The sequence below is a fragment of the Saimiri boliviensis genome, chromosome 20, assembly GCF_048565385.1.
Source record: "Saimiri boliviensis isolate mSaiBol1 chromosome 20, mSaiBol1.pri, whole genome shotgun sequence".
Taxonomy (NCBI): Eukaryota; Metazoa; Chordata; class Mammalia; order Primates; family Cebidae; genus Saimiri; species Saimiri boliviensis.
The window spans coordinates 34,215,591-34,239,466 of record NC_133468.1 but is presented as its reverse complement, the minus strand read 5'-3'; the positions used below and the strand labels follow the sequence as shown (position 1 = coordinate 34,239,466).

The 23,876-nt window shown below is 54.2% G+C and overlaps 2 protein-coding genes across 3 annotated transcripts in view; both read left to right on the top strand.

The window, feature by feature from the left end:
* The first annotated feature begins 1,130 nt into the window (after positions 1 to 1,130).
* TRIM50 (tripartite motif containing 50) lies at positions 1,131 to 15,557 on the top strand. Its single transcript, XM_010344630.3, has 6 exons — positions 1,131 to 1,543; positions 6,913 to 7,008; positions 8,406 to 8,636; positions 8,747 to 8,769; positions 11,371 to 11,495; positions 14,968 to 15,557. Exons 1-6 carry the CDS (start codon positions 1,145 to 1,147, stop codon positions 15,555 to 15,557), a joined length of 1,464 nt encoding a protein of 487 aa, XP_010342932.1. The 5' UTR covers positions 1,131 to 1,144.
* A 3,735-nt stretch (positions 15,558 to 19,292) lies between these two features.
* NSUN5 (NOP2/Sun RNA methyltransferase 5) overlaps positions 19,293 to 23,876 on the top strand; it is a 6,214-nt gene continuing 1,630 nt past the window's right edge. The window contains exons 1-6 of one of the 2 annotated variants that reach the window (XM_039460308.2): positions 19,293 to 19,421; positions 19,552 to 19,674; positions 20,663 to 20,837; positions 20,927 to 21,035; positions 23,327 to 23,465; positions 23,560 to 23,675. In XM_039460308.2, coding sequence (XP_039316242.1) covers positions 19,329 to 19,421; positions 19,552 to 19,674; positions 20,663 to 20,837; positions 20,927 to 21,035; positions 23,327 to 23,465; positions 23,560 to 23,675 — 755 coding nt within the window. In that variant the 5' untranslated portion in view covers positions 19,293 to 19,328. The remainder of the gene's footprint in view (positions 19,422 to 19,551; positions 19,675 to 20,662; positions 20,838 to 20,926; positions 21,036 to 23,326; positions 23,466 to 23,559; positions 23,676 to 23,876) is intronic. The other variant, XM_074390570.1, reaches the window with a different exon arrangement.

Sequence of the window (23,876 nt, the reverse complement as noted above, 5' to 3'; positions counted from 1 at the left end):
GAGCAAGACGCTGTTTCCCTCTGTGTCCTCCACCCCCCCCTTCCTCCCCCCCCAAAAAGAAGAGTAAGAGCAAGAGTTTGAGATTCAGAAAGGTTTCCCAGCACCTGTCTGCTAGTGTCAGGTTGTGAGGTGTGAACAGTGAGCCCAGTCCCTCTGTTTCCGCCCCTCCCCCACACTGGCCAAGGCCAGCACCTTAATGTTATCAGCAGGCCCAGTAAAGGCTGCCTCCCCAGTCCCGTGATGTAACCCAGTTTCCATCTGATTCTGGTGACCCTGGGGACACAGGGGTGTTGCTGGGAAAGGGGAGGAGAGAAGGGGTAGAGATCAGGCAGCGGTGCAGGCATCTAGCTGCTCTTCCACTTCTTTCTCCCTGTCTGCTGTTCTCTGCTGGGAAGAAAAAAAAGGCTGAGCGATCACTTGAACCACTGGATCAGTGATGCCGGCTTGAGGTGGTAGTGGGAGGCCCAGCGGATCGTGAGGAGCCAGGTATTCCAGTGTCGGGCTTCCTGGGGGCTGCTGCTGCTTCTCCTGTCTCATGGACAAGCTTTCTCAGGGAAGCAGGTGGCAGATCAGGGGCGAGACCTTGCAGGACCCAGGCTCTCTAGAATTATCTGGGAATGTCCCCTGTAAATGTAGAGTTCTGGGTCTCCCTGGAGACCCCCTGAAGCAGATCCTTTGAAGGTGGAGCTCTGGAATCTCTATTACGCCTGTGTTTTCAACCGTTTCTGGAATGTTTGGGAACTGATCTAGAAGGTTGGGGAGCTTTTCCGGGTTTTGCTGTCCAGTCCTAGGTCTGGGTGCCTGCTGGGGCTGGACACTGCATTATTAGGGTCACTGCAAATGACTCTGCAGATGGCCCCTTTCACGTTTGCCTCCAAATTTGAGTAAAAAATGTAGACACCCCCCCCCCCCCCACACACACACACCCTTCAAGGGACCAGTTTTTTCATTGCAGTCTTTTGTTTTACAGATGGGGTAAAGGGTCCAAGGTCATGTGGGTTAGGACTGGAATCCAGGACTGAAAGTCTTTCCTTTAAGATTCTGGTGGTCCTTGGGGTTGAGGGTGGCGGGTGAGTTCTGGACAGAGGGAGGGGAGGGGACAGGACTGACGACGGAAGCCTGTGTTTCAGCCCGGGCAGTGTGGATGGCTTGGCAGGTGAGCCTGCCCGAGCTGGAGGACCGGCTGCAGTGTCCCATCTGCCTGGAGGTCTTCAAGGAGCCCCTGATGCTGCAGTGCGGTCACTCCTACTGCAAGAGCTGCCTAGTCTCCCTGTCCTGCCACCTGGACGCCGAGCTGCGCTGCCCCGTGTGCCGGCAGGCGGTGGACGGCAGCAGCTCCCCGCCCAACGTCTCCCTGGCCCGGGTGATCGAAGCCCTCAGGCTCCCTGGGGACCCGGAGCCCAAGGTCTGCGAGCACCACCGGAACCCGCTCAGCCTCTTCTGCGAGAAGGACCAGGAGCTCATCTGCGGCCTCTGCGGCCTGCTGGGCTCCCACCAGCACCACCCGGTCACGCCCGTCTCCACCGTCTACAGCCGCATGAAGGTGGGGAGCGGGCTGGGGGGACGGGGGCGGGGGGGCGCGGGCGGCACGGCCCGCGGGGACCGGATCCTGTGCTCTCTGGCGCCATCACCTGGCCATAAACGGATCCAGCTGTCCTCGATTTCCCTCCAGCCCGCTCCGGCGCATTCAGTCCTCAGCGTTTGAGCGGCGGCTCCACCCAGGTGCCAGGGATCGAAGCCGCACGCACAGGCCCCTCCTTCCCCCCTTCCCCGCTTCTGCCCCTTCCCCCCTTCCCCGCCTTCCCCTTCCCTTTCTCTTTCTCCTCCTTCACCTCTTTCTCTCTCTCTCTTTTCCTTTTTTCTTTTTGGAGACAGGTCTCACTCTGTTGCCCAGGCTGGAGTGCAGTGGTGCAGTCATGGCTCACTGCGGCCTCCAGTTCCTGGGCTCAAGCGATCCTCCCGCATCAGCCGCCTGAGTAGCTGGGACTACCGCTGCGCACCACCATGCCCAGCTCGTTTTTTATGTTTTGTAGAAATGGGGTCTTGTTATGTTGCCCAGGCTGGTGTTGAACTCCTTTGCCTCCAACGATCCTCCTGCCTCGGCCTCCCAAAGTGCTGGAATTACAGGCATGTGCCACTGCCCTATGTCCCTTGTTTCTGGACACTCCCCTGTTTGCACTTTGGGGCATGAGGGTGGGGACTTCATTTTGTTCCCTGGTGTATTTCAGTGCCTGGAGCCATGCCGGGCACATTGTAAACGTCCAAAATGCAGAATCAGTGAACTCCTGGCTTTCTAGGCCATTGCCCCAAACCTAGCAGACCATCCTTTAAGACAAGTAATAATAATACCTGGCTGGGTGTTAAATATGTAAAACACCCGTAACCACCCAGCCACGTGTTTTATAACAGGTGTTTTATATATATAATACCCAGCCAGGTATTATTTTGGGAGGCTGAGGGGGGTGGATCATTTGAGTCCAGGAGTTTGAGACCAGCCTGGGCAACATAGTGAGACCCTGGCTCTACAAAAATTTCAAAATTAGTCTGGTTGGCCGGGCGTGGTGGCTCATGCCTGTAATCTCAGCACTTTGGGAGGCCGAAGTGGGTAGATCATGAGATCAGTTCAAGACCAGCCTGGCCAAGATGGTGAAACCCTGTCTCTACTAAAACTACAAAAATTAGCCAGGCGCGGTGGCAGGTGCCTGTAATCCCAGCTACTCGGGAGGCTGAGGCAGGAGAATTGCTTGAACCTGGGAGGCGGAGTTTGCAGTGAACCGAGATTGTGCTACTGCACTCCAGCCTGGGCAACAGAGCGAGATTCTGTCTCTAAATACGTAAATAAAAATAGGCCGGGGGCAGTGGCTCACACCTGTAATCCCAGCACTTTGGGAGGCTGAGGTGGGCAGATCACAAGGTCAAGAGTCTGAGACCAGCCTGACCAACATGGTGAAACCCCGTCTCTACTAAAAATAACAGAAATTAGTTGGGTGTGGTGGTGCGTGCCTGTAATCCCAGCTACTCAGGAGGCTGAAGCAGCAGAATTGCTTGAACCTGGGAGGCAGAGGTTGCAGTGAGCCGAGACCGCACCACTGCACTCCAGCCTGGGCAACAGAGATGTGGTCTCATAAATAAATAAATAAATAAATACTAAGTTCCTCCCAAAGTTACTTCAGCCTATGCCCAGGAATGAAGGAGGACAACTTGGAGGTTTGAAGCAAGATGGAGTTGGTTAGGTCAGATCGCTTTCACTCTCTGTTACAAATTTGTAACGGCAGTTTCAAGATCACCTAGAACATGGATCCTGCATGGTCTCAGGTGGTCAGGGATGGCTTCCTGGAGGAAGTGGGCTTGCTAAGCTGAGACCTGTGCAATAAGGAGGACGTGATAGGAAAAGCAGAGGTGGAAAAGCACTCCGGGCATAAAGACAGCATGTGCAGACCGGAAGGCAGACGCCATCGTGCTTTTGAGGACACACAAGTCGTTCCATAAAGCTGGCGGGGGTGAGATAGGTCGCCGGGGCACGGGGAGGCCAGTGTGAGCCGGGAAGCGATTTGGAGTTTATTCACAGTATGAGGGGGGCAGGGTGGGGGCGGGAGGGCTTTAAGCAGGTGAGGATGTGCTCAGATCCCTCTGGCAGAGGGTGGCTTTTCGGCTGAGGCTGAAGGACGGAGCGAGGGATAAGGGTGCCAGGATCTAGGTGGGTGGGAACTGGGACAAAGGCCTGGGGCAGACCAAAGACAAATTTTGAAAAGAAAAAACCCTGGCAGCTGTTTGTGGCAAGGAGGACTCAACTTCCTCCTCCTCCCTCCTTGTAATTTTCCCCTTGGACAGATGAGGTGATCGCAGGGAGGACGCGGCGTGGGCAGGTGGAGTGGGAGGTGCCTGGGCATGTGCAGGCAGGTTGAGGGGTGTGCAGACCGGGAGAGTGATGGGGCTCGGCCAAGAGGTGTGAAGGGTCCTTCCTCCGGGTGCTCACTGAAGCCCAACGCAGGAGAGTCTGCGCAGTGGTCAGGGAAGACCCTGATGATGACCCCAAGGGGTGCCAGGCTTAAAATCTGGATTGAGTGAGAGCGAGCTCTGAAAAGGGGATAAGAGTGGTCAGAGCAGGAACACTGGCTGAGTGCGGCCTCCTGTAGGAGGAGGTCATGTGTGTGAAGTGGCTTTGAGGACTGCAAAGCGTCCGGTAGACGTCGCTGTAAGAACTGTCTTAGCCAGAGCAGGTCGAGGGGGGTGTGGCAGGTGGAAGCCAGCTGCAGGTGAGGAAGCTGAGTCTGTGTTTTATTAGCTGATGGGAAGGAGAGAGAGAGGCTGGAAGCTTGTCCCTCCTTTGTGGTTAGGATCTAGCAGCCAGCTTGGGGCCCTGTTTTAGATCTGGCCTTAACTTCTTTGGGGGGGGGCGGGGGTAGAGACAGGGTCCCACTGTTTTGTCAGGGCTGGACTCAAACTCCTGGCCTTAATTGATCCTCCCACCTCGGCCTCCCAAAGTGTTGGGATCACAGGCATGAGCCACGGCACCTGGCCAGATTTGGGTTTTGATGATCCCAAGGCTCTGCTCTGCTGCAACACGGAATGCAGCTAAATTGCACTCCCTTATTATCCTCTTTTAGGCGTTCCTGTTGCCTCCTGTTTACTGAGCTCTTGAGATGCTTGATTGATGGGTGTATTGATTTGCATAACTTAGTTCCTCTCACCGGGAAGGAATGAGTTCCATCTGTCTGCCTGGGGAGGGGGACATTGGAATCCGTTCTTGGGCCACTGTGAGATACCCTGAAGCTCCATTCTGCAGAGCAAGGACTCTGTCCGTTTACGCCAGCAAGTGCTTTATTCTTTACCCAACTCCCTTCCTGAAAGGCCCTTGCAGCTCTCTGGTGCTTGGGCACGATCCAAGCCAAAGATTGCGTACATTGCATGGGTACAAACTGACACGGTCAAGTTGTGGAGCAGACGGTGGTCCAGGCCAGGTCAGATTTGGGCCCAGGGCAGTCCAGGAGAAGTGCATTTACGTCAGCTTGGGGAGGTTGTAAATCCATGCTGTGTCCAAGCCCACCAGGAAGGGATTCAGGTGCTTATAGGTGGGGGATTCCCCATGTTTAACCCAGGCCCGTGTAAGCCCCACTGGCCCTAGAATTAGCCTGACCTGGCGCCGGCCTTTTTGTGATGGCTCCTGATCAAATACCCACTAATTCTGGATTTGCTGGTGACCAGAGTTCATCTGGTGGGCCCCCTACAGGCAGCATTCAATCCAGAAAGTGCCAACATCACATGGTAACTTCTGGTAGCTGTAACATTCAGTGACTCTCCGTGTCATGCAGCGGGGGAGGGGTGACATTCGAGATCCTCTTCTGTCTGGGAAATTCCTGCTGTCAATGCAGACTATTCTTGGAAAAAATAGAGCTGAGATCTCACTGTGTTGCCCAGGCTGGTCTCAAACTCCCTCAAGTGATCCTCCTACCTTGGCCTCCTCAAGTGCTGGGATTATAGGCATGAGCCACTGTGCCCAGCCTAGAATATTCTTGAATTATTTTATTTTTTATTTTTATTTTTTGAGATGGAGTCTCACTGTGTCACCCGGGCTGGAGTGCAGTGGCACCATGTTGGCTCACTGCAACCTCCACCTCCCAGGTTCATGTGATTCTCCTGCCTCAGCCTCCCAAGTCGCTGGGACTACAGGGGTGCACCACCACACCTGGCTAATTTTTGTATTTTTTTTTTTTTTTTTTTTTTTTGAGACAGAGTCTTGCTCTGTCGCCAGGCGCCAGGCTGGAGTGGAGTGGTGATCTCAGCTCATTGCAACCTCTACCTTCCGTGTTCAAGCGATTCTTCTGCCTCAGCCTCCCGAGTAGCTGGGATGACAGGTGCGAGCCACCAGGCCCAGCTAATTTGTTTTTGTTTTTGTGTTTTTGTTTTTGTTTTTTTTGAGATAGAGTCTTGCTCTGTTGCCAGGCACCGGGCTGGAGTGCAGTGGTGCGATCTCGGCTCACTGCAACCTCCTCCTCCCAGGTTCAAGCAAGTCTCCTGCCTCAGCCTCCCAAGTAGCTGGGACTACAGGCGTGCGCCACCATGCTCACCTAACTTATGTATTTTTTTTAGTAGAGACGGGGTTTCACCATGTTGGCCAGGATGGTTTCGATCTCTTGACCTTGTGATCTGCCCACCTTGGCCTCCCAAAGTGCTGGGATTACAGGTGTGAGCCACCGCACCTGGCCTAATTTTTGTATTTTTTGTAGAGAGCTCCTGACCTGGTGATCTGCCTGCCTCCTCCTCCCAAAGTGCTGCGATTACAGGCGTGAGCCACTATGCCTAGCCAAGTTTTTTTTTTTTTAAATAGAAATGGGGTTTCATCATGTTGGCCAGGCTAGTCTTGAACTCCTGCCCTCAAGTGATGTCCTACCTCAGTCTCCCAAAGTGCTGGGATTACAGGCATAAGCCACTGCTCCCAGCCTATTTTTTTTTTCTTTTGAGACAGAGTCTCGCTCTGTCACCCAGGCTGGAGTGCAGTGGCATGATCTTGGCTCATGCAACCTCTGCCTCCCAGGTTCAAGCGATTCTCCTGCCTCAACCTCCCAAGTAGCTGGGATTACAGGCACGTGCCACCACACCTGGCTAATTTTTGTATTTTAGTAGAAACGGGGTTTTGCCATGTTGGCTAGGCTAGTTTTGAACTCCTGACCTCAAGTGATCCACCCGCTTCGCTCTCCCAAAGTGCTGGGATTACAGGCATGAGCCACTGCGCCTGGACTATTCTTCAACAATTTAACCTGTTTTGGACTCAAGGGCACCTGGGTGGCTCTGGTTTCCACCCTGGTTTCCCTGGGAGTGCTTGTGCCATTGGGATACTCCCAGGAAGGTGACTCAAGGAGCTGAGAGGGGAAGGGGTCAGCTGCTCATGGTGCCACGGCCTGTTGTCTCCAGGAGGAGCTCGCAGCCCTCATCTCTGAGCTGAAGCAGGAGCAGAAGAAGGTGGATGAGCTCATCGCCAAACTGGTGAACAACCGGACCCGGATCGTCGTGAGTGCCCCTTCCCTCTGCCCCCTGCCCGGGACCGGCCACCTTCACTTTCCTGTAGAGCTCCGTTCTCATTGGTCTTTTACTGAAAGCCATGCCTTCCATATAAAGCCAGAACTCAATGCATTCCGGGGCAGGGTGGGGAAAGCGCAAAGCCTCTTAGGGGAATTCAACCCAGTTGTCGTCAGGACTGGCTCCAAGTTGGCTTTTGTCCTCTGTGTCCTTGGGACTGAGATAACCCAGGACTTGAGTCCCAGGGGTAAACAGCTCAAAGCACGGGTGTGACTCCTCCGCCCCTGTGCCACTTGTGTCTGCTTGACCTTGCCAGCCTGCCATGGTGCCTTCCAGTACCTGGGGGCACAGGCATGGAGAGGTTGGCAGCCCTTGGCACTGGCTGATCTCCCAAAATGAGAGGTGCATGGGGCTGGGAGGTGTGGAGCTCCAGCCCTGGAGGTGACTGGGAAGCAGAAACAGGAGCCAGGCAACATCCAGGGGCACCGGGCATCCCTCGTTTACCCTCCTCACCCTTGCGTGACAGGTGGTGTCAGTCTGGCCGCGCAGAGGCAGAGCTCAGGGTTCTGCAGGAAGCTCTGGCTCCCGCATGGTGAAGCCTGCTCTCCCAGGGCCTTCCGAACAACCCTGTGATAAAACAAAAGCTTACATGCACTTTTAGCAGCTGAAATAGCCAGTGTGGGGTGTGGTGGCATGCTGGATTACAATCCCAGCAACTTGGGAGGCTGAGGCAGGAGGATTGCTTGAGGCTGGGAGGTTGAGGCTGTAGTGAGCTATGATCATGTCACTGCACTCCAGCCTGAGCGACAGAGTGAGACCTTTTTTTTTTGAGATGGAGTCTCACTCTGTCACGCAGGCTAGAGTGCAGTGGTGCAATCTTGGCCCACTGCAGCCTCTGCCACCCGGTTCAACTGATTCTCCTGCCTCAGCCTCCTGAGTAGCTGGGGTTCCAGGTGTATGCCGCTGCGCCTGGCTAATTTTTGTAGTTTTTAGTAGAGATGGGGTTTCACCATCTTGGTATTAAACCATCAGCCTGGTATTGAACTCCTGACCTCATGATCCACCCACCTCGGCCTCCCAAAGTGCTGGGATTACAAGCGTGAGCCACCGCATCTGGCCAAGACCCAGTCTCCAAAAAAAAAAAAAAAAAAAAAAGGCCAAAGCAGAGCCACTCCATCTGAAATGGGAGCCGGGGGTCACCCTCTCCACGGCCACCTCCAGGGCTCTCGAAGCATGGTGTGAACTCTCTGCCTGGCATCAGCCCATGCAGCCTCCCCTGGGACTCAGGTCCCAGGTCCAGCGGTCAGGAAGGCCCTGGGGATACCGAGGCCAGCCAGAGCCTGGCAGCCTGGCTGTGACTCCACAGTGACCAGCCCTCCCTGTCCCAGAATGAGTCAGATGTCTTCAGCTGGGTGATCCGCCGCGAGTTCCAGGAGCTGCGCCACCTGGTGGACGAGGAGAAGGCCCGCTGCCTGGAGGGGATAGGGGGTCACACCCGTGGCCTGGTGGCCTCCCTGGACATGCAGCTGGAGCAGGCCCAGGGAGCCCGGGAGCGGCTGGCCCAAGCCGAGTGTGTGCTGAAGCAGTTCGGCAATGAGGAGCACCACGAGTTCATGCGGGTGAGTGGATGGGGAGGCGTCCCATCGCCATCGCCCCAGGGCCTTCCCCTTCTAACAGCGCCCTGGCTTCCCACTCCCTAGCCTTAACTTCACTCTCTCTTGCCTTCCAGAGGTTCCACTCCATGGCCTCCAGGTAATAACCTTGGAGAGAGCTCAGCCAGGGTCTGGTGGCCGCGGGCACGGGCATCTCAGCTGCACTGGCTCCTCCATTCGGCTTAACCAGCGCCTCCCGAGCAGCTGCCCACAGCTGGCTCTGTAACTGAGCCTGAAAACAGAGAAAGTCACCTCCCTGCCTTCAAGGGTCTCGCAGATGGGTGGGGAGGCAGATGGTGAACTGTGGGTACCTAGAACAGCAGAGGTGCCTTCAAGCTACAGAAATACTAGAGGAGGGTAGTTCATGCCTGCAGTCCCAGCACTTTGGGAGGCCAAGGCAGGAGGACTGCTGGAGGCCAGGAGTTCAAGACTAGCCTGGCCAACATAGTAAGATTCATCTCTACAAAAAATACAAAAAATAAAAAAATTAGGCCAGGCATGGTGGCTCACGCCTGTAATCCCAGCATTTAGGGAGGCTGAGGCAGGCGGATCATGAGGTCAGGAGTTCAAGACCGGCCTGGCCAGCATGCTGAAACCCCGTCTCTCCTAAAAATACAAAAATTACCAGGCATGGTGGTGTGTGCCTGTAATCTCAGCTACTCAGAAGGCTGAGGTAGGACAAACACTTGAACTGCGGAGGCAGAGGTTGCAGTGAGCCAAGATGGTGCCACTGCACTCCAGCCTGGGCGACAGAACGAGACTTGGTCTCAAAAACAAAAAAATTAGCTGGGCGTGGTGCCATGTGCCTATAGTCCACGATCGTCACGAGGCTGAGGCCGAGGGATTGCTTGAACCCAAAAGGTTGACACTGTGGTGAGTCATGATCATGCTCCTGCATGGTCCAGCCTGGGTGACGGAGCAAGCCCGTCTCGGGAGGAGGAGCGGGGGCCCTGGCAGAGAGGCACAGGCCCGATGGCTGAGAAGGGCCCAGGCAAGCCGAGGGAACGGTCCTGTAAAAGGGGAGTGGTGTGCAGACTCTGGTTATGAGAAGCTCAGCGTGGCTGGGTGTCAGGCAGGGGATCGGAGGAGGGGGAGCTGGCAGAGGGAAATGGCCAGAAGTGGGGCGGCTCGAAACTTGCTCTGCTGGCCGGGCGCGGTGGCTCAAGCCTGTAATCCCAGCACTTTGGGAGGCCGAGGCGGGTGGATCACGAGGTCGAGAGATCGAGACCATCCCGGTCAACATGGTGAAACCCCGTCTCTACTAAAAATACAAAAAATTAGCCGGGCATGGTGGTGCGTGCCTGTAATCCCAGCTACTCAGGAGGCTGAGGCAGGAGAATTGCCTGAACCCAGGAGGCGGAGGTTGCGGTGAGCCGAGATCGCGCCATTGCACTCCAGCCTGGGTAACAAGAGCAGAACTCCGTCTCAAAAAAAAAAAAAAAAAAAAAAAAGAAACTTGCTCTGCAGATCGTGGGAAGAGAGCAGGTTCCTGTTCTAGACCTGACAAATGAACACATCGTGCAGTTCCCAAGCCTTCCTCACTCGCTGTTTATGGGACACTCCTTGTTTCCCACATTTCTTTTAGTCTTAGAGACAATTTGCCTAGGAGACATGGGTTTACTTAGATATTTATTTATTTTAAAGACGGGGTCTCACCATGTTGGTCAGGCTGGTCTTGAACTCCCGACCTCAGGTGATCCGCCTGCCTTGGCCTCCAAAGTGCTTGGATTATAGGCATGAGCCACGAGACATGGGTTTAAATGAAGGGACGGAGGCTGGGCGTGGTGGCTCATACCTGTAATCCCTCCCAGCACTTTGGGAGGTCAAGGTGGAAGGATCACTTGAGGTCACGGTGAAACCCCATCTCAATGAAAAATACAAAAATTAGCTGGGTGTGGTGGTGTGTGCCTGTAATCCCAGCTATTTGGGAGGCTGATGCAGGAGAAACACTTGAACCTGGGAGGAGGAGGTTTCAGTGAGCTGAGATTGTGCCACTGCACTCCAGCCTGGGTGACAGAGCGGGACTCCATCTCAAAAAAAAAAAAAAAAAAAAGTCTGGTCGTGGTGGTTCATGCCTGTGATCCAAGCACTTTGGGAGGCCAAGGTGGGTGGATCGCTTGAGCTCAGGAGTTCAAGACCAGCCTGGGCAATATGGCGAAACTGTCTCTGCGATATCAAAAAGATTAGCTGGGCATGGTGGCACATGCCTGTGGTCCCAGCTGCTAGGTAGGCTGAGGTGGGAGGATCACTTGAGCCCAGGAGGTCAAAGCTGTACTGAGTCAAAATCACACCACTGCACTCCAGCCTGGGTGACAGAGTGAAACCCTGACTCAAAAAGAAGACATTTTATTTGGCCCCCGTAATTGGTTTCTGATTGGCAGGTCTGGTGTGGAGCCTAAGAACCTGCATTTCTGACCATTTCCCGGGGGGACCGTTGGCTTTCCAATGGGAACAGGTTGAACCGATTTCCACCCAGCACTGGTAGTCCCCAGACCTGCACGCTGGGAAGCACTGCTATAGTGTGTTCCACTTGGAGGAAGGAGCTGGGTCCTCTCTGAAGGGGCTGTGCAGGGGAGGGGACGATGGGCATCGTGACTGCAGTCCTGCGCTGTGGATCTGGCTGGGTAGACATAGCTAGGATGGAGGGGTGGGCAGGCCACGTGGGCCATCGCTCTCTTGTACTGTGAACTGTCACTTGCAGGACGGAGCTGCAGCAGGCCCGGCCCTTGGAAGGCGCATTCAGCCCCATCTCCTTCAAGCCAGGCCTCCACCAGGCGGACATCAAGCTGACCGTGTGGAAAAGGCTCTTCCGGAAAGTTCTGCCAGGTGAGACCCTGACCCATCCTCCTTCCTGAAGGCTGCCGCCCAGGGCGGGTTCGTCGACTGTGTCAGAGAGAGGTTAAGCTACAGAGAACTCTGTAGATGGAGGTTTGTGGAGGGTCCTGGTGAGAGCATGGACTGAGTTTCTGAACAGCCTGGGTACCCGCTCCCTCCATCCCTTCCTAGGCAGTGGCTGGGCAAGTTGTGTCCTTTCTGAGCCCCAGTTCCTCAGGTGTGACGTGGAGTATTGGCACCCACCAGGCTGGGAGGCAGAGATTGTATACAGACACACACGTGTTGCAGTTTAGTAGTTCCTAAATGGTATTAGGTTGGTGCAAAAGTAATTGCGGTTTTTGCCATTTCTTTTAAAAGTAATATACTTTTTGGCCAGGCACCGTGGCTCACGCCTGTAATCCCAGCACTTTGGGAGGCTGAGGAGGGCGGATCATCTGAGGTCAGGAGTTTGAGACCAGCCTGGCCAACAGGGTGAAACCTTGTCTCTACTAATAATACAAAAATTAGCTGGCCGTGGTGGCACACACCTGTGACCCCAGCTACTTGGGAGGCTGAGGCAGGAGAATCACTTGCACTGGGGAGGTGGAGGTTGCAGTAAGTTGAGATCACGTCACTGTACTCCAGCCTGGGCACCAAGAGCAAAACATCGTCTCAAAAAAAAAAAAAAAAAAAGTCCTTTTTAATGGCAAAAACTGCAATTACTTTTGAACCAACCTATTAGTTATTGCTCTGTCAAAAACAACTCAAACACATTTCATTCCTTTATTACTAGCATGTTCTTTTGTACATAAGGGAGATTGCTAACAGTGATTTCATCCACCAAAGGCAAAAATAGGGTTTATATAAAAGAAGGGGCCAGGCATGGAGGCTGATGCCTGTAATCCCAGCACCTTGGGAGGACAAGGTGGGAGGACTGCTTGAGGCCAGGAGTTCGAGACCAGCCTGAGCAACATAGTGAGACAACATCTCTACAAAAAATAATTAGTGGGGTGTGGTGTCATGTGCCTGTGGTCCCAGCTACTCAGGAGGCTGAGGCAGGAGGCTCGCTTGAGCCCAGGAGTTGGGAGGCTGCAGTGAGCTACGATGGCACCACTGCACTCGAGCCTGGGCCACAGAGGAGACCTCATCAGTAAGTAAGAAAAGAAGAAAAAAAAAAAAGGAACAGGGCCGGGCGCGGTGGCTCACGTCTGTAATCCCAACACTTTGGGAGGCCAAGGTGGGCAGATCACGAGGTCAGGAGTTCGAGACCAGCCTGACCAACATGGTGAAACCTCATCTCTACTAAAAATACAAAAACTAGCTGGGTGTGGTGGCACACACCTGTAATCCCAGCTACTTGGGAGGCTGAGGCAGGAGAATCACTTGAACCTGGGAGGCGGAGGTTGCAGTGAGCCAAGATCGTGCCACCACACTCCAGCCTGGGCAACAGAGTGAGACTTCGTCTCAAAAAAAAAAAAAAATAAATAGATAAAAAGGGGAGGGAAAGGAAAAAATTGCAGTCTGTGAACTGAGTCCTGTTTGTACATTTCACATTTCTTTTTTTTTTTTTTTAAGGAAAATTTGTATTATCTTAATGTACAGAAAACTCAACAGTGTACGTTTCACCCCGTTTAGTGGTGGGTTCTTTTTTAATAGAGACGGGGTTTCTCCACGGTCAGGCTGGTCTTGAACTCTGACCTCAGGTGATCCGCCTGCCTCGGCCTCCCAAAGTGCTGGAATCACAGGCGTGAGCCACCGCGCCTGGCCAGTGGTGGGTTCTTTAGCCTTTACCTTTTTGAGCTTGACAATGTGAGCCACAGACTTGGGACCCAGGACACTGCCTCCCCAGTGACAGTGGATCTCATCATACCCGTCCTTGTGATTAGTCTTGGTAGCTTCCAAAGCTCCTTTGTCTTCTGAGTTAACCTGTGTGAAGGCGACAGCAGTGCAGGTGTTCCTGGGGACTAGACGTCCCAGCCTTGCCTTCCCCTTGATGATGCAGTCAGGGACCCCCATTTTACAACAGAGGTCAGGCAGAAAGACAGCCAGCTCGACGGGACCCACGCTGTCTGCAGTCACCACTAGCTGAGTCGTTGTCGCCTTTTTTTTTTTTTTTTTTTTTTTAATGAGATGCAGTTTTGCTCTGTTGCCCAGGGCTGGAATGAAGTTGTGTGATCTCAGCTCACTGCAGCCTCTGCCTCCCGGCTTCAAGCAATTCTGCCTCAGCCTCCCAAGTAGTTGGGACTACAGGCGTGTGCCACCATGTCCGGCGAATTTTTGCATTTTTAGTAGAGATGAGGGTTTCATTATGTCGGCCAGGCTGCTTGCAAACTCCTAGCCTCGTGATCTGCCCGCCTCAGCCTCCCGAAGTGCGGGGATTACAGGTGTGAGCCACTCTGCCTGGCCCAGCTGAACCTTCTTGTTCTCCACCAAGGCGGTACCGCTGTTAATTCCTGCCCCAAGGACAGGTGGCCTCTCAGTGGGGACGTCCCTCTTGCCGGCAGTTTTCTTCTCAGCCGGGGCCAACAGCTTCCGCTGCCTGTCTTGCTTGGCCTCTGGTCTGTACTTGTGGGCCAGCTGAAGCAGCTGGGCAGCCATTGCGCGGCCCAGGGCCTGTGTGAACTGGTTGATGGCAGGAGGCACTTTGAGCCGCTTACAGAGGATGCCTGTCTCCTCTGCAGCCTGACAGAGCGGGACCACTGCACAAAGCAGGTGAGGCCCCTTTTGGCTGGAGGTCTTGTCCAGTGCCAAAAGTCTTAAGCCTTTTCTCAAACAAGGGGTTCACCACTTTCTTTGCCTCCTGCTCTGGGTGACAGAGCAAGACTGTCTCAAAGAAAAAAAAAAAAAGCAAAGCAGAGGAAGATTAGAAGGACATGTACAGAAAAGGCCATGTGAGGACGGAAGCAGAGGCTGGAATGACATGGCCACCAGCCTGGGAACACCAGGGTTCCCTGGAGGGGGAATTCACATTTCTGGGGTGAACAGATCAGCTGGTAGCTAGCAAAAAGCTCAGGTGCACTACTTTGTCCCTGAATAGGCTGACTAGGCTAGAAAATCCAACAGCGGTTGAGCTGTAGTCTCATGGGACAGGTGTCTTCTGGGTCCTTCCCACAGCACCTCTGCCTCAGGCAGGCGGGCCAGAGCCCCTGAGCCCAGTGTTCCCAGCCACCCCAGCCCCTACAGCCCACCAAGGTGGCTCCCTTTTATATAAACCCTGGCTTTGCCTTTGGTGGATACAATCACCATTGATCTTCTTTATGTACAGCTCTATCCCCTCATTCATTCATTCATTCATTCATGCATGCATTCATTCATTCAGCAGCCCTGTACTGGCCCCTTCTAGGCCCTGGGGCTAGAGAGATGAGGCTGACACAGCCCTTCTCCTTGGGGAGCTCAGGGCCTGCATCAGCCTCTGGAGGGGTGGGGCGGGGGTGTCTATGGCCCTCTGCATGGCTTCACAGGCCCTCTGTGATCTTCTTCCCAGCCCCGGAGCCTCTCAAGCTGGACCCTGCCACTGCCCACCCGCTCTTGGAGCTCTCCAAGGGCAACACGGTGGTGCAGTGCGGGCTCCTGGCCCAGCGGCGCGCCAGCCAGCCGGAGCGCTTTGACTACAGCACCTGCGTCCTGACCAGCCGAGGCTTCTCCTGTGGCCGCCACTACTGGGAGGTGGTGGTGGGCAGCAAGAGTGACTGGCGCCTGGGGGTCATCAAGGGCACAGCCAGCCGTAAGGGCAAGCTGAACAGGTCCCCTGAGCACGGTGTGTGGCTGATCGGCCTGAAGGAGGGCCGGGTGTATGAAGCCTTCGCCTGCCCGCGGGTGCCCCTGCCCGTGTCGGGCCACCCCCACCGCATTGGGGTCTACCTGCACTACGAGCAGGGCGAGCTCACCTTCTTCGATGCCGACCGCCCCGACGACCTGCGGCCGCTCTACACCTTCCAGGCCGACTTCCAGGGCAAGCTCTACCCCATCCTGGACACCTGCTGGCACGAGAGGGGCAGCAACTCGTTGCCCATGGTGCTGCCCCCTCCAAGTGGGCCTGGTCACCCCAGCCCGGATCAGCCCACCAAGCTGTAGGGATCCTGCTGGCCCACAGGCCCATCCCGGCAGGGCACCAGGGACTCCTGGGTTTCTGCTGGGTCCCGAGGTGGTATCTTCATGGGCTAGGAAGGTTTTCAAGTCTGTGTCCCTGGAACATTTAATGATAGGGAACAGGACCCCAATCCCTTTCTCGTCAGTCAGGGGGGTATTTGTAAACTTCTGCCCCCAGGCCTTGGCAGCCACAGGACACACACAGCTCCCCCCAGTCCCTTCTAACCATGCCCTCTGCACAGATGATGCCAACTGAGGGCAGTAGTCCCACAGGTGCCTTTTCCTTATCACTGGCAAGTTTCTACTACTACCAAGGATAATAAATCTGACATGATTTCACTTTAAATTATTTGCAAATATTAGTTGCTATACATACACACTGCTTTATGCTTGAGTCTTTTTATGGTTTTTTTTTTTTTTTTTGGAGTCTCACTCTGTCACCCAGGCTGGAGTGCGGTGGTCTGATCTCAGCTCACGGCAACCTCCACCTCCCAGGTTCAAGCGATTCTCCTGCCCCAGCCTCCCGAGTAGCTGGGATTATAGACGCGTATCCCACGCTCAGCTAATTTTTGTATTTTTAGTAGAGATGGGGTTTTGCTGTGTTAGCCAGGCTGGTCTCGAACTCCTGACCTCAGGTGATCCGCCCACCTCGGCCTCTCAAAGTGCTGGGATTACAGGCATGAGCCACCGTGCACAGCCTTAAGTCTTTATTTTTAGAGACAGGATCTCGCTGTGTCGCCCAGGCTGGAGTGCAGTGGTGCAATCATAGCTCACTGCACCCTTGACCTCGTGAGCTCAAGCAATCCTCCTGCCTCAGCCTCCTCAGTAACTGGGACAAATGTCTGCCACTATGCCCAGGTAATTAAATTTTTAGTAGAGGCCCGGTGCGGTGGCTCATGCCTGTAATCCCAGTACTTTGGGAGGCCAGGGCGGGTGGATCACCTGAAGTCAGGAGTTTGAGACTAGCCTGACCAACATGGAGAAACCCCATCTCTACTAAAAATACAAAATTAGCCTGGTGTGGTGGTACATGCCTGTAATCCCAGCTACTTGGGAGGCTGAAGCAGGAGAATCACTTGAACCCAGGAGGCGGAGGTTGTGGTGAGCTGAGATTGTGCCACTGCACTCCAGCCTGGGCAACAAGAGTGAAACTGTGTCCCAAAAACAAACCAAACAAAATTTTTTTTTTTTTTTTTTTTTTTTTTTTTTGAGACGGAGTTTCGCTCTTGTTACCCAGGCTGGAGTGCAATGGCGCGATCTCGGCTCACCGCAACCTCCGCCTCCTGAGTTCAGGCAATTCTCCTGCCTCAGCCTCCTGAGTAGCTGGGATTACAGGCACGCACCACCATGCCCAGCTAATTTTTTGTATTTTTTTTAGTAGAGACGGGGTTTCACCGTGTTGACCAGGATGGTCTCGATCTCTTGACCTCGTGATCCACCCGCCTCGGCCTCCCAAAGTGCTGGGATTACAGGCTTGAGCCCCCGCGCCCGGCCCAAACAAAATTTTTAGTAGAGACAGGATCTTGCTATGTTACCCAGGCTGGTCTGGGCCTCAAGCAGTCCTCCCACCATGGCCTCCAAAGTGCTGGGACTACAGGTGTGAGCCCCTGCGCCTGGTCTTCCTCTGCCTCTCTCTTACAGGGATACTTGTGATGATGCGTGGGCCTGCCCAGATAATCGTGGATAACCACCTCCTCTCCAAACCCCTTCACCTCACCACGCCTACAGATCTCTTCGATAGAAGGTGACACTGTCAGGCTCTAGGAATTAGGGCCTGCTCTCTCTGGGTGGCCATTGTTCACTCCACCACCCTAGGTTTCCCCATCCTACCAAAACACACACCAGCACTGTGTCAGCTGCCCAAACCGAAAACCCCAAAACCGATGAGTTATTCTTGAGCTGTCCTCCTTCCTGAGCAAGTTCTGTGGACTTAGCAGTCACACTGCCAACTTCAACTGGACTCCACCGACTCAGTCCAGGCCACCAGTTCTTGCCTAGGTGACTGCCATGATCCCCATTGGTATCTCCTTGCCTCAACTCTGCCTCTGTCCATCCTATATCTCTACACTGTAGCCAGACTGATCTTTATTTACTTTTGGGAGTCTCGCTCTATCCCCCGGGCTGGAGTGCAGTGGCATGATCTCAGCTCACTGCAACCTCTGCCTCCTGGGTTCAAGTGATTCTCATACCTCAGCCTCCTGAGTAGCTGGGATTTTGCCATGTTGGCCAGGCTAGTCTCAAACTCCTGACCTCAAGTGATGTGCTTGCCTTGGCCTCCCAAAGGGCTGGGATTGCAGATGTGAGCCACCGCACTTGGCCAGACTGATCTTTTAAAGAAGTATATGTGAGCACAGCACTCAGAGACTTAAAACCCTTAAGAGGACTACCATTTCTCTCAAGATAAAGAACAAAATCCTTGCTGGGCACAGTGGCTCATGCCTGTAATTACTACTTTGGGAGGCCGAGGTGGGAGGATTGCTTGAGGCCAGGAGTTTGAGACTATACATCAGGCGTCCCCAAACTATGGCCCGCGGGCCGCATGCGGCCCCCTGAGGCCATTTATCCGCCCCCCTGCGCCGCACTTCAGGAAGGGGCACCTCTTTCATTGGTGGTCACTGAGAGGAGCACAGTATGTGGCGGCCCTCCAATGGTCTCAGGGACAGTGAACTGGCCCCCTGTGTAAAAAGTTTGGGGACGCCTGCTATACATGGTGAAACCCCATCTCTACAAAAGATAAAATTAGCTGGGTGTGGTGGTGCATGCCTGTAGTCCCAGCTATTTGAAGGTGAGGTGGGAGGATCACTTGAGCCCAATAGTTTGAGGTTGCGGTGAGCTTTGATGGTGCCACTGCACTGCAGCCTGGGTGACTTGAGATCTCATCAAAAACAAAAGACAAAAAACCTCGTTATTGTGGCTTTGAGGTCTGGATCACACCTACATACTGTGGCCAAACGGGCCCATTTCAGGTACCCAAATACCACATGCGCTTTCTTGCTTGGCTCTGGGGACTGATAAGTAAGGTTACTGGTGGGGGGTGAGTGGCAGGTATCGTGAACCAGATTGTGAACCTGGAGCTGCTGGGACCGTCTCTGCCATTACCCGGAAAAACCCACCCTGAGAACAGAGCCATCGGAAGACATGGCAAAGGAACCTAAGACAATAAACAGAGACACACAATTATGGTCAGGCCTAGGGGCTCACGCCTGTAATCCTCGCACTTTGGGAGGCTGAGGCGGATGATCACCTGAGGTCAGGAGTTCGAGACCACCTGGCCAACGTGGTGAAACCCCGTCTCTACTAAAAACACAAAAACTAGCTGGGCATGGTGTTGGGCACCTGTAATCCCAGTTACTCCGGGCGGCTGAAGCAGGAGAATAGCTTGAACCCGGGAGGCAGAGGTTGCAGTGAGCTGAGATTGCGCTACTGAGCGACTCTTTTTAAAAAAAAAAAAAAAAGCAAATTATGTATAATTACCAATACACGTGAAGATATTCAACCTCAATAACTGCAGTTAAACAGCAGTAAAATCTCATTATTTGCCCATCAGATTGGCAAAGACTGAAGAACCAGAGAAATGGTAAAACGGACTCGCAGCACGGCACTTCCGATCTGGGCAGGTGGGCGATCACACACACGCTTTTCGGCTGGGGGACGGGTACTTCCGGTCCCGGAAGGTCGTGCTTTTTGACCCCGGAAATCCGGGCGGGCGCAGAGCCGGGTGCGCTTTGCGACAGAGCCGTAAAGGTGTGCGGAACTATGGCGGTGTACGCTGCCGCGGCAGGCGTCCTGGCAGGCGTGGAGAGCCGCCAGGGCTCCATCAAGGGGCTGGTGTACTCCAGCAACTTCCAGGTACCGGGCCTGGGCGCGAGAAGTAGGGGTGGGGTGGGGAACCTGGGATAGGGTGGGACGGGCCGGGATGCGGTCGGGAGGTGGGGACAGGTGGGACCCGCGACCCAGCTTGTCTCCCTCCGCCGCACAGAACGTGAAGCAGCTGTACGCACTGGTGTGCGAGACGCAGCGCTACTCCGCGGTGCTGGACGCGGTGATTGCCAGCGCCGGCCTCCTCCGCGCGGAGAAGAAGCTGCGGCCGCACCTGGCCAAGGTGAGGAAAGGGAAAGGGCGCGCGGGGAAGTGAGTCCCGACGGTCAGCGCCTTGTCATTTAGTCGCAGCTCTGCTGCCGTGCTCAAGTCGCTTATCTGGAAAGAGCATGGGCAGACCTTTCCTGGGTTACGAGTTGAGATGGGGTGAAAATGCTGTAACTTTGAACTGTGTGAGGGATTAAATAACCGAATTATAAAGTAGTAGTGGCGGAGACGCTAAGGAAGTCGGGTGTGGTCGCGCACCTGTGTTCCCAGCTACTCGGGCGGCTGAAAAGGGAGGATCACTTGAGCCCAGGAATTCGAAGCTGCAGTGAGCTATGATCTGGCCACTGGACTTCAGCCTGGGCGACAGAGCTAGACCCCAATTCTTTAAAAAAAAAAAAAAAAACGAAAGGAGGCCGGGCGCGGTGGCTCAAGCCTGTAATCCCAGCACTTTGGGAGGCCGAGGCGGGTGGATCACGAGGTCAAGAGCTCGAGACCATCCTGGTCAACGTGGTGAAACCCCGTCTCTACTAAAAATACAAAAAAATTAGCTGGGCATGGTGGCGCGTGCCTGTAATCCCAGCTACTCAGGAGGCTGAGGCAGGAGAATTGCCTGAACCAGGAGGCGAAGGTTGCGGTGAGCCGAGATCGCGCCATTGCACTCCAGCCTGGGTAACAAAAGCGAAACTCCGTCTCAAAAAAGAAAAAAAAAACCACCACCAACAACGAAAGGGTAATGTTGGCAAGAAGGATTGGGTGCAGAGGTCTACTGGTGAACTTCAGTGGGGAAAGGTTTCAGGACTGGGAAGCAAGACGCCAGGTTCCGATCCTGTTCTGTTGTTAATTTCTGGTGTGATCTTGAATAAGGAACTACCCCACATTTATCTGTAATCATGTGGACAGGTGATCTGTTCAGCCACTCCACACCAAGGGCTCTGTTAGAGTTAGTTCTGAGGCATTAATGCTTAATGCTTAGGGCGTTTTTGTCTTTGTTTCTTCATCCCCAGGTGCTAGTGTATGAGCTGTTGTTGGGGAAGGGCTTTCGAGGGGGTGGGGGCCGATGGAAGGCTCTGTTGGGCCGGCACCAAGCGAGGCTCAAGGCTGAGTTGGCTCGGCTCAAGGTTCATCGGGGTGTGAGCCGGAATGAGGACCTGCTGGAAGTGGGATCCAGGCCTGGTCCAGGTGAGTAGAATGAGTTGGGGTGGGGTGGGGGGGCGGGTGGAGGAGGCAGGAACTTTGCTCCTGCTTACTCACTGCTCATTGCATCCTAGCCTCCCAGCTGCCTCGATTTGTGCGTGTCAACACTCTCAAGACTTGCTCCGATGATGTAGTCGATTATTTCAAGAGAAAAGGTTTCTCCTATCAGGGTCGGGCTTCCAGGTGAGAACTTGGCTGCCCTCATCTCGGGAGGTGCGTGGGGTAGTGAGAAGTGCGTGGGGTAGAAGAGAAGAGGCTGCATAGTTGTGACTGTGCTCACTGGGCTTTCCTCCTCCGTTTCCAGCCGTTTCTTCATCTCCACAGTCTGTCCTTGTCCCATCCCTTAAACACTGAACTTCTAGGAGTCCCAGCCTACATTCTTCTTTGCATCCCTCTTTTTTCTCTGGCTTTAACGCCTGCCTCCCACCTGCTGATTCTCACAGCCCAGCGTAGACTTCCCTCGTGTATTCCTCTCTCCTCAGCTTCATATGCATGCACCATAGATGCCACATTCATCATCTTCCCTCAGACTTTAGACCTAGTGCATCCCCCAGTTTAATCTAGCATGTGTCACCATCTTCTTCCCATCCAGTCCTGCCAGAAACAGTTAGCCTAGGCGCTTTCTCTGCCTCCAATCATTTACTTCTCCACCTTCAGCACCTTTCCCAGCTCTACTCCTTTCTCTCTTTTTTAGACCGAGTCGCACTCAGGTTGGAGTGCAGTGGCACGATCTCGGCTCACTTCAACTTCTGCCACCCAGGTTCAAGCGATATTCCTGCCTCAGCCTCCCAAATAGCTGGGATTAGAGGTGTGAGCCACTGTGCCCGGCCTCCACTCCTTCCTCTTCATTCTCTTGGACACTGCCTACGTTAAGCACTCATCATTTCTTTTTTTTTTTTTTTTTGAGATGGAGTTTTGCTCTTGTTACCCAGGCTGGAGTGCAATGGCGCAATCTTGGCTCACCACAACCTCTGCCTCCTGGGTTTAGGCAATTCTCCTGCCTCAGCCTCCTGAGTAGCTGGGATTACAGGCACGCACCACCATGCCCAGCTAATGTTTTGTATGTTTAGTAGAGACGGGGTTTCACCATGTTGACCAGGGTGGTCTCGATCTCTTGACCTCGTGATCCACCCGCCTCAGCCTCCCAAAGTGCTGGGATTACAGGCTTGAGCCACCGCGCCCGGCTAGCACTCATCATTTCTTACTGGGATGACCACAAGAAGCTCCCAGAGTGGTCTCTGCGTCCAGACTTTCTTGCTCTATTTTCCTCCTTGTGGTTACTGTAGAAAACTCTAAAGGCGGCCAGGCATGGTGGCTTATGCCTGTATTCCCAGCACTTTGGGAGGCCAAGGCGGGCAGACCGTGAGGTCAAGAGATAGAGACCATCCTGGCCAATGTGGTGATAACCCGTCTCTACTAAAAATACAGAAGTTAGCTGGATGTGGTGGCGTGCGCCTGTAGTCCCAGCTACTCAGGAGGCTGAGGCAGAATTGCTTGAACCTGGGAGGCGGAGGTTGTACTGCGCCAAGATGGTGCCACTGCACTCCAGCCTGGGCAACAGAGCAAGACTCCATCTCAAAAAAAAAAAAAGAAAAAAAAAAATCTACCTGCAGCTCTGATGCTGTCACTCCCCTGCTAAGTGCGTTCTCGGCTCCAGTGTGCTGTCCCTCCTGCTTCCTCCCCAGGCCCATCTGCCGCACTGGTGTGGCTGCTCCCCGCCCTGAGGCCTCCTCCACTGGGCTCACACCTGGCTCCTGCTTTGTCCTTTGGTGGCTCTGAGCAGCTGCCTCCTCCCCTCTCCCTTCCCTCCACCTTGTAAGACCCTCTTCCTTCTGTCTCTGCCGTGCTGCTTGGACACCAGGGTGGACTAGCAGAGAGCAGCTGGTTGCATTTGAATTCCAGCTCTGCCACTTTGATGGATTTCTGGACTGAGACATGCGACTCTCTAGGCCCATGTCTGCATGGGTCGGGTAGAGTGGGCAGTACTCCTTTGCCGAGTTATAGTGAATGTAATTTTAACCTATGCGCCTCACGTGACTTAACTCCTCATTCATCAAGAATGAGCTCAGACCTCACCTCCCTGCATCTCTTCACCCCCGCCCCGGAAAGTAACCTTTCTCCAAGGTTATACTTCAACAGGAATAGCTAATGTTTATTAATTTGTGCCAAGTAAGTATCTTGGATATATTACATTACTGAATTCTCACACCTACTAGTTTGCAGGGGTGCCCGCCAGGCTTTCGATTCAATCACTTGTCCAGGCTCCCACTGCAGGTAAACGGTAGAGGGGGCTCCTAAGCCTAGTCATTCTGGCTTGAGAGCCCATTCCCTCGACTGCAGATTCCACTGCCGGTCACCTTGTTTATTTCTCGGTAGCCGTAGTAAACATTTGTTGCATGAATGAACTGTTGAAATGGGGCGTGGCAGGGCGAAACTGGGGAAATGATGAATGAATGGTTCCTCTTCCCCGGCAGCGTTGACGACCTCCGAGCCCTCAAGGGGAAGCGTTTTCTCCTGGACCCCTTGGTGCCGGAGTTGCTGGTGTTTCCCACCCAGACAGATCTACACGAACACCCACTGTACCAGGCCGGGCACCTCATTCTGCAGGACAGGGTAGGGTAAGAGGAATGGAAAAGGAAAAATGGGTGCGCTCGGGAAGGGGTCAGCCTGGGGTCTCTTCACCTGGCCCCGGTGCTCTGCCCGTCAGGCCAGCTGCCTCCCAGCCATGCTGCTGGACCCTCCACCGGGCTCCCACGTCATCGATGCATGTGCTGCCCCAGGCAATAAGACGAGTCACTTGGCTGCTCTTCTAAAGAACCAAGGGTGAGTGCCACCTCAGCAGCGGGCGGGGGGTGGGGGGAGGGCGTGGGGCTTGATCCTCTACCCTTTCAGTGGGTCATGAAGGCTGAAAGGGTGGCAGGGTGCGGGGGTGGGGGCGTGGGTTTTGATCCTCCACCCTTTCAGTGGGTCATGAAGGCCGAAAGGGTGGTTTTTGCTTAACTATTTGCTGCTGCACCAAAGCAG

What these genes read in the sequence shown, in the direction of transcription:
- TRIM50 (XM_010344630.3), top strand. Translation starts at nt 1,145, where the DNA reads ATGGCTTGGCAGGTGAGCCTGCCCGAGCTGGAGGACCGGCTGCAGTGT. An exon ending in ACAACCGGACCCGGATCGTC is followed by an intron (nt 7,009 to 8,405) that starts GTGAGTGCCCCT and finishes TCCCTGTCCCAG; the next exon opens with AATGAGTCAGATGTCTTCAG. An exon ending in TTCCACTCCATGGCCTCCAG is followed by an intron (nt 8,770 to 11,370) that starts GTAATAACCTTG and finishes TGTCACTTGCAG; the next exon opens with GACGGAGCTGCAGCAGGCCC.